Raw genomic sequence first — 9,169 nt, forward strand, 5'->3', positions numbered from 1 at the left:
CAAGGATTCGGTATGGTATTCGGTAATAGATCCATTTAAAAACTGCCAATCATTAGAGTTGAAGTCGCGGTTCACAAAATAAAGATAAACAAAACGAATAATAAGCTCTATCAGAGACAAAATTATAATATATATGCCATACTAATGTATTATATGTCTCTGATCCTATTATAGGGAAACAGGCAGAGAAAACTCATTAAAAGAAAGAGAAAAAAAACATCGTTTAAGGCATTTTATGGAATAACTAAATAGTTGCCTTTACGATTCAGACTTGTGATTCACATAATTCTGGTATCATACAACCCCCCTAACACACATACTGTATTTGTACTCCAATTATTTACTTCTGTCGAACGAGAATTCATTATGTAACGGTTATTAATCAGTTTGTCTGTAACGATCGATCTACCAACAAAAGTTTAACAGATTTATACCGTTTAGTGGAACAGCAACCACAAGCTGTCAAAACTACTAGTAGTTCAAGCTTGCAAAGTTTTGAATGTTGTTGGTTTTTTTTAAATAAAACTAATAAGATACTACACTACTATAATTATGAGAGTTCGTGTGTTGGTCAAGTTGAGATTTGTGTCAGCTTTAATAATATATTATTTTCAGTACTAGATCTGTTTATGAGGTGATACTTTACAATTTATCGAACTACATCAGATTTAATTTACACCATTCACGCCAAATGGTTGTTTCTAATTATTCCTCCGCTCCCAAGTAGGGGTATCATGTTTTATTCGTTATAAAGCAAGAATGGTCCGGTTGTAAATAGGAATATAATCCCAGCAAACATATTCACTCCCGACGATAAATTAAATTAAACTACGCGCAGCAATAAGTATAGTTTATTTTAACATATCACTTACATTTTTTCTCAGATACTACAGATCAGACACACTTCTGTTTCAGGCTGTAAGTGATCGTGTTGCTGTGTACTCTGTTAATTTGTATTTTCACATTCACTGCTAGTCAAATTCCTGTTTACCGAATAGTTTACTAACATATAACAGCCGTCTAAAATTTTCGTCATATTTTTTCAAATCAGAATTTCTTAAAAAACAAATGGGGAATGTGTCCATGGGACACAGATGATGCATCCGCTTGCATATAACGTTATAAATAGTTATCAAAGGTACAAGGATCAGAGGAGGATTTAGGGGGGGGGGGTTGGGAAAACATTTGGTTGCTTATATAGGGAATCACTGAAGCGTGACTGGAGCGGGCCCCCTCTTAAGGCAGTCAGTGGGCCCCCACTTATGATAATTTCTAGATCCGCCAGTGAGGATTATAATTTTAAAAGACGTCAGGCGCGCGTTTCGTCTACACAAGACTGAAAGAGACATAACTCAAGAACTGTAAAAGTGATGCTACCCAAATTCAAACATAAATTGTTTTTTTTGTGGTAATGACCATTGTGTATAAGTTTCATAACTTTTGGTTGAGGCAAATTAAAATAAGAGAATGGAATAAAAAAAATAGCAATTTTTCTATTTGCACAGGTGCATAACGCTAGAATGGAGAATATGACGCCACCAAAATTCAAACTTGATCACTTCATATAATGTTGTGAGCACTTCATATAAATTGTTTTGACCACTTCATATAATGTTGTGACCACTGCATATAATGTTTGGACCACTGCGTATAATGTTGTGAGCACTTAATATAATGTTGTGAGCACTTAATATAATGTTGTGAGCACTGCATATAATGGTGTGAGCACTGCATATAATGGTGTGAGCACTGCATATAATGTTGTGAGCACTGCATATAATGCTGATCATTAACATAAGGCAGTCATGGCGTTCCATAATTGTAGTTATAAAAAGTGGATCATACTAGTAGAAAGGAGGCAACAGAAAATCAAATTGACAAAAAAGTGGAAACAGACAAAAGTGACACATGTTAGGGTCTCACCCGCTTTACTGGTTCTACCTGAAATCTTTGTAGGAAACTTTGCCGCGTGTTTTTACTGAGGTTTCACCAACACTTATTATGATCAGTTATGTTCCATAGAAATGAGGTCAGAGTAAGATAACCGGATGATAATATACGACATAAAATGATTCTATACAGCAAACATTGATAGCCAATAGTTTATGGAAACTGATGCAATCACGAAAATATTAACTATTATAATATATATGTGAATCATTGAATGAGGTCAAGTGACGCTTATCGAACAGAAATTAACTCCTTACAATTATCTTTAACCATATATATGCAGTTGACCAATTACATACACTGGTGAAAACTTAAAAAATAAGTTATATAAGCACAAAAAGCTAAGGTTAAAGTCAAAATACCTTTCACCAGATGACAACATACAATTATGCTATAAATCAAGCATTATTTACATATCTATAATAGTGACCTAGAAACTTGACCTGAAAACAATGACCAATTAACCTTTAAATTGAAGTAAAGGTCAGTTGCTACACTTCATAATCCTTCTATGGACTAAGGACATTCAATCATTTACTCATGAGTAATGGAGAGACGGACATGGTCACAAAACTTTGTTAATCAAAGATCCATGAAATAGGTCAAGGTCAATTAATCCTGTAAGACAGACAGGAAAATATTACAATCATTGTATATCAAAAACAGAAATAAATTTACTCAAGAGGAACTGTCAAACGGTCCTGATCACGAAAACTTTGTTAATCAATGCACCATGAAATAAGGTCAAGGACAAATGAATCATACTAAGGATTTTCTTATCCCAGGCATAGATAACCTAAACCGTATTTGGCAAAACTTTTTAGAATTTTGGGTCATCAATGGTCCTCAACTTTGTACTAGTTTGAATTTCTAACTATTTTGATCTTGGCGTCACTGATGAGTCTTGTGTAGACGAAACGCACTCACTTCTGGCATATTTTAAAATTATAAGCCTGGTAAATTTGATAACTATAAGACAGACAGAAACATCTTAAAATCAGTTCATCAACAAAAGACAGTAAAACTTTACATTATTAAAAGAGTAACTGAGAAACGGACATTTCCAGACCACATTAAAACTACTTTATTGATGAATCATGAAAATTGATTTCAAATTCACACAACATTCCTACAATGTTGACACAAAGATGTTTACATATACATGATTTAGATTGTTGGTTTTCTTGTTTGAATTGTTTCACATTTTTCATTTCAAGGCTTTTTTTAGTTTGATATGTGGTATCATCGGTATGGGTTTTCTCATTGTTGAAGCTGACCTATAGTTGCTATCTTCTAAATCATTTGATCATTAGGGGAGAGTCGTCTCAATGTCAATCATATAGTACCACATTCTTTTATGTTTATATTGTCTGACATAAATATAAAATGATTTGTCAGGGCTGCACCAATACTGAATGTTTGAACAGGTGATGTTTTTCAATCTTTACTGTCTGTGAACCTGTAGTGTTTTATGGAATGTTGGTTGCCTGTTTATTTTTTCCCATGGTGTTTTTCTTTGAACTTTTTAACTTGATTGCCTTTCTTTGTATTTTAATGTATCACACAAATAAAACATAAGATATGGCAATTGACTTTTATAATACAAGAATAAAAAAAAAAATAATACAGTTTTTTCGTCAGGATTTCTTTTCCCCCTCACTTATCATATCCTCTGCCCTTCTGACTGCCTCCTTTTCTACACTTCCGTCTTCATCATTCACCCATGGGTATAACCCTGCATGACTTTGTAAACAGTCTTGTAATTCTAAATGTTTCTCCCGACACTCTGGAGATGCCGCCCCTTCAGTGTAACATGCTAATGCCTGTCTCATCTGGTAACCACAAGGTCCAGTTAAATCTCGTGCAATACATGGACAATCCCAGTTTATAGAACCATCTGGTAATATAGCTCCTAAAATAACATAGGTTTGTTAGAATTTAAAAGTCAAAATAATAATTAAATTGGAACATATTGAAAGTAATATAAGAATGAAGATAACTGTATTGTTATTCAACATGTTTTTGATTGAGTTACGCCTTCCAATTGATATTTTATAGTGTGTCTTTCTATGTTGTGATGTTATACTATTGTTTCAGAAATGGGAGAAGGTTTGGTACCATTAAAACGTTTAATCTTGCTGCAAATGTTTGCACCTGTTCCAAGTCAGGAATGTGATGTACAGTAGTTGTCGTCTGTCTATGTAGTTCATATGTGTTTCTTGTTTCTCATTTTTATATAGATTAGACCGTTGGTTTTCCCGTTTGAATGGTTTTACACCAGCAATTTTTGGGGCTCTTTATAGCTTGCTGTTCAGTGTGAGCCAAGGCTCAGTGTTGAAGGCTACATTTTGACCTATTAATATAATAATGGTTTACTTTTAAAAATTGTTACTTGGATGGAGAGTTGTCTCATTGGCACTCATACCACATCTTCCTATATCTATTAAGTTAGTCATCAATATGTAAATTCCATTTGCAAAGAGTAAAACCTACATTTTACATAGGCTATGGTCAAAATACATTAAAATACAATACAGAAATATTCTAATTTGTGAAGACTTCATTTGAATGAATGTTACCACAAAAGAGCTACAAATATATAAATATTGAAATTTTCCTAGAGATACTTATTAACATTATATTTAAACTTCTAGATCTCTGATATGAAATAAATTACAGATTTTAATTCTTCTTCTTCTTCTTCCAGGTAAGGAACCGGATTCAATGCTGAATGTTAATGGTTCCGCGCGAAAACTTTACACAGTGTCGGGCAACACAGAAAGCTTTCTCTTGGCTATTTACAAATACATTTAAAACGTTTGCAAAAATATACAATTAAAATTATTTACAACTTGGTTTTCCTACTTCCTTTCAGAGCATGCCTTCAGGGCAGCTCTGAATCCCTCAACGGTTATGAATTTTTAATTTGAATGATGTACGTGTCTTGATAGAAGTTAATGAAAACAGTCCAATTTGGCCATTGGAAACTCTTGAAACAAGTGTCAGTTAATTATGAAACTGTAAATGAAATACATAATTAGTTTAAGTTAAACAAGTAAAAGTAGTGGTAAGGAAATCAAAATTATTAAAATCATCTATTTTAATTAAAAGCTGAATAATAGAAATGTAACTTTTGTTTTCATTTGTAATTTGTAATAATGCATACTAGTATATATACATATATAAAAATGCAGGTATTTTTCTAATTAATATAATATAACCAACATGGCACTTTTAAGTAAATGTAACATTACAACGCAAACCCAAAAAGGTGAATCAATTTAATATTGTGTGCTAACCACATCATTATAGAAAAAAAATTCTGGGTAGAACACTGTAGTATTCCTACACTTGCTATTTACCTTTTTAAATTTGTTTTCTAGTGAAGGCATATTTAAATTGAAATTGGGGTAACCATCTATAGATATGATGAATGCAATTTTAGAATTTTGCGTACAAATTTCCAAGCACAGAATTTTGAAGATATATTTGAAACCCACCAATATTTGAAATTTATTTGAAATTATGAAGTGCCTTTATGGATCTTATTTACATGATGTTATCGTTATGGACATGAAGTAATGTAATCTAGCAAAGAAATACATTTTCAGAAAAGAATTGATGTTAAATAAAGTATTCTAATGCAATTAGTTTGTATCAATGGTTCTGATTGGATGACAGTTATCGTAAAATTCTCTATCTCCTTGTCTGTAACTAAGGTAGCCGACATTTTGAATTGCTGAATGTATTGACATGTAATTTCTACAATAATAAGCCATAAAACTGACATGTTGCACCTAAAAATCCTCTTTTTATCAAATTTTATTACATTCTGAAGCGGCACAGAAGCCAGAAAACGCCCGGTGTTTATGTTTGACGCAGGAAGCATACCTATGAGGCTATGACATCATCTAGTGTTGGGACCAAAGAAGATAACATCTTTTCGCGGAATTTTCTTTATTGAAGAATTTACACTAAAATAATGATTGAAATTTAATTATGAATTTGTTTTGCATTAGAATAGAGATAACTGTATTGTATTTGAAGCTTTTCGGACGTCTATTGGTAGTTTTACTGTCGCAAATACCCATTTACCTGTCTCCCCTACGCGTCGCCAGGTAAACTAAATTTGCGACAGTAAAACTACCGATGGACGTCCTTAAAGCTTCAAATACAATACAGTTATCTCTTAAATATATCTCTGTACAAAGGGAGATAACACAAAATATAATTCATGAATTTAACTCTTCAAAAGTGACAGATATATTTGTTCATTCTTTGGACTTTGTTTATCATGTTTATAGGCATATTTACACTTATAAATTCATTAACTCTGTAATTTTACACAGCTACTTTTGCATAGGTACTATTTCTGTACTACACACTGTACTAAAAATCTGTAGTACTGGAAATTTACTTTTAAGATTCAGTACTATTTTGTTACTTTAAAATTATTGTAATATTTAGGTACATGTACCTGTATTTTACAGTAATTAATTTGTACTTGAAATTTATGTACTACAGATTTTTGATTACTACTGTTACATTTTCAGCATTTTGAAAGTTTTTCTATTTCAAATCTCTTAAAACTATGATTTTCAAACATGGAATATTGTATTATTTCTGTACCAAAATATTTAGTACAATTCAAGTACTGTAAAATACAAGTACCTAAATATTACAATAATTTTAAAGTAAAGAAATAGTACTAAATATTAAAAGTAAATTTCCAGTACTACATATTTTTAGTACATAAATAGCATCTATGCAAAAGTAGCTGTGTAGTACAAGCAAAGATAAAGTATATCAACATGTATTAAATAAGTATCAAAATTAGAAGAGAACTTATAATTAAACAAGAATGTGCCCCATCAACATTATCATTTTTTCTATGTTCAGTAGACCTTGAAATTGGGGAAAAATCTCTAATTTGGCATTACAATTAGAAAGATCATATCATAGGGAACATGTGTACTAAGTTTCAAGTTCATTGGACTTCAACTTCATCAAAAACTATCTCGACCAAAAACTTAAACCTGAAGCGGGACAGACAAATGGACAAACGAACGAACGGACGCACAGACCAAAAAACATAATGCCCATAAATAAAGCATAAAAACAGTGCCCTTACAAATGTATATAAATCCTGAATTCATTGATATGCTATCAATGGTTGGAAGGTTGTTCACAGTTACATTTTTAACTATTTATAACAAAAGACTTAGTTCAATTTGAAGGCATTGCTACAAAATATAAGTTCTACTTCTAGAACATGTATCAAGTTTATCCCAAGGGATGTGCCAGTGTTGTAATCTTACCTGGTTCTTCTTTGGGTTTTTCTATAACAATATTGGCTTTGCAAGGCTGGTTCAAGTCCTCTACAGTTGCTATTACAACTTTGTCTTTCCCTGAAATTAAAATTTGCATACAAAATTATTCATTACACATTATGACTAGTATAATTACACCACATCAGGGACAGTCCTACATGTAATAATTTTAAATTTGCATTATCAATTATATTTAATCAAAAGTTGTACAGTGAAACCTGACAACAAATACCAGAATCTTGTTTCAGTGATCACCTGTCTGTAATTTTCAATCACTCCCCCTCCCCAAAGGAAGTTTACTCTATATAAATGAACTCTTTTCAATGGTCATCTAAGTTTTGCACAAAAACATTTTAACTTTTAACAAAAGCCATTCTAATTGTTGAGCTACATGTACAGTGTACCAATATAAGCATGACTGAAAATATAAGGTCATAACAAAATGTTGAAATTAAGTTTTGAATTGAAAACCGTATCACTATATCAGTATATTATTCCCCCTTGAAGAATAACATACATGTACATGTATTTCAAATGTTTTCTTCAAATTGCAATGTAGGAACCTGCCATTGCTTATTTTATTGCTCACAAGAAAGGAAACTCTACATGTACAAAAAATGTACCTACATGTAAATAAACACTAAAACAATTTTCCTCTATCCCAGCCGCAGGTCATATCAGAATAAGACTATTTCTGAACATCGTTTGAAAGGTCACCTTTCTCATAAGCAGTCACTTTGCATACTTACCATGAGTGACTGCTAATTGCAAGTTTGACTGTATTTCAATTACGCTTTTAATAAGCAAAATAGGTCAGATTAACATTTATCAGTCTTTTTCAAATAATAAAATGACATTAAAAGAAGGCGTAACAACATAAAATTAAAATATCCTTACAGGATATCATTAATTACTTGGACTAGACATGCTACAAACAAATCTAGACGACCCCTAATTGAACTTTGACGTAAACAGTCATTAGAATCAGAATGTAACCCTTGGCTTGAAAGGGGGTCTCATTGGGGGTTCTGATCCTGGATCCCGCTTAATATTTTGTCAGATTCCTGTATCCTGCTTACACTATGTACGTAAGAAATTCTCATTTTTTTGTAATTTCCCATGTCCCGCTAGACTTCATTTCCCGTTTTCACAGCACAATAATTTGACAATCACGCGTCACGCTTAGACCCCAATGAGACCCATTTGAAAGAGAAGCGTGGCTGTGCAGGATACAATATACTTGTACTATTATTAAATCACCTTCGTTTATCATGATTAGTATCATTACCTGTCTTTGTATAGTAAAAAGATCGATTGCATAAGAAATCCTAATGTATATACCCAGTTGAATTTGGAAGGAAACAGACCGGAATGGAGAATGTTCGTCCGATTTTTTACTTTGTGCACAGGTTTTGAATTGCTTAAAGTAACTAGCGTTAACTGTTTGAACGATTTACACTTGTGAATAACCTTACCTTCTTCAACACAGTAAGACATGTTGCAGGGAAATATAAGAATGGGGAGAGAAACTTACAGTCAATGTTTCTGTACGCTGTTACCTTCCTCCTATCTGAGGAGCACTTCTTAAAATGATTTTCTTTTTAATATTTTTAAAATTAGTGTTTGACAGAAAAGAGAAAATATAAAGTGATATTTGCGATATTGAAGATGTCTGTAGGACATCAGCTATTTTCTCTTTTATGTCAAACACTAATGACTGGTTTAAACTTTCCCAAAATGTCTTGAAAAATACTGAAATATTAAGAGTCTCCTTATTCATAACTGAGATTCATAACAGAGACATGATATATATGTTACAGTGAATTTGTATAATCAGGGATTATGAAGAATCCCTGATTTTTCAGGGAATATGTAGAATCACTAAAATC

At 32.2% G+C, this 9,169-nt stretch overlaps 1 protein-coding gene across 1 annotated transcript; it reads right to left on the reverse strand.

Annotated features, from left to right (window-relative positions):
* Positions 1 to 3,530: 3,530 nt before the first annotated feature.
* On the reverse strand, positions 3,531 to 8,821 carry LOC143062935 (mitochondrial intermembrane space import and assembly protein 40-B-like). Its single transcript, XM_076234783.1, has 3 exons — positions 8,756 to 8,821; positions 7,269 to 7,358; positions 3,531 to 3,862 (listed from the first exon to the last, which is right to left on the reverse strand). The coding sequence occupies exons 1-3, from the start codon at positions 8,775 to 8,777 to the stop codon at positions 3,588 to 3,590; spliced, it is 387 nt and encodes a 128-aa protein (XP_076090898.1). The 5' UTR covers positions 8,778 to 8,821; the 3' UTR covers positions 3,531 to 3,587.
* Positions 8,822 to 9,169: the final 348 nt, after the last annotated feature.

Source organism: Mytilus galloprovincialis, chromosome 1 (assembly GCF_965363235.1).
Source record: "Mytilus galloprovincialis chromosome 1, xbMytGall1.hap1.1, whole genome shotgun sequence".
Taxonomy (NCBI): domain Eukaryota; kingdom Metazoa; phylum Mollusca; class Bivalvia; order Mytilida; family Mytilidae; genus Mytilus; species Mytilus galloprovincialis.

Excerpts from the sequence above, each read along its gene's own strand:
- LOC143062935 (XM_076234783.1), bottom strand. The coding sequence starts at position 8,777 with ATGTCTTACTGTGTTGAAGAAG. Across the intron at positions 7,359-8,755 it reads GTCTTACTGTGTTGAAGAAG|GGAAAGACAAAGTTGTAATA; the intron begins GTAAGGTTATTC and ends TTTTAATTTCAG. Across the intron at positions 3,863-7,268 it reads AAAACCCAAAGAAGAACCAG|GAGCTATATTACCAGATGGT; the intron begins GTAAGATTACAA and ends ATGTTATTTTAG.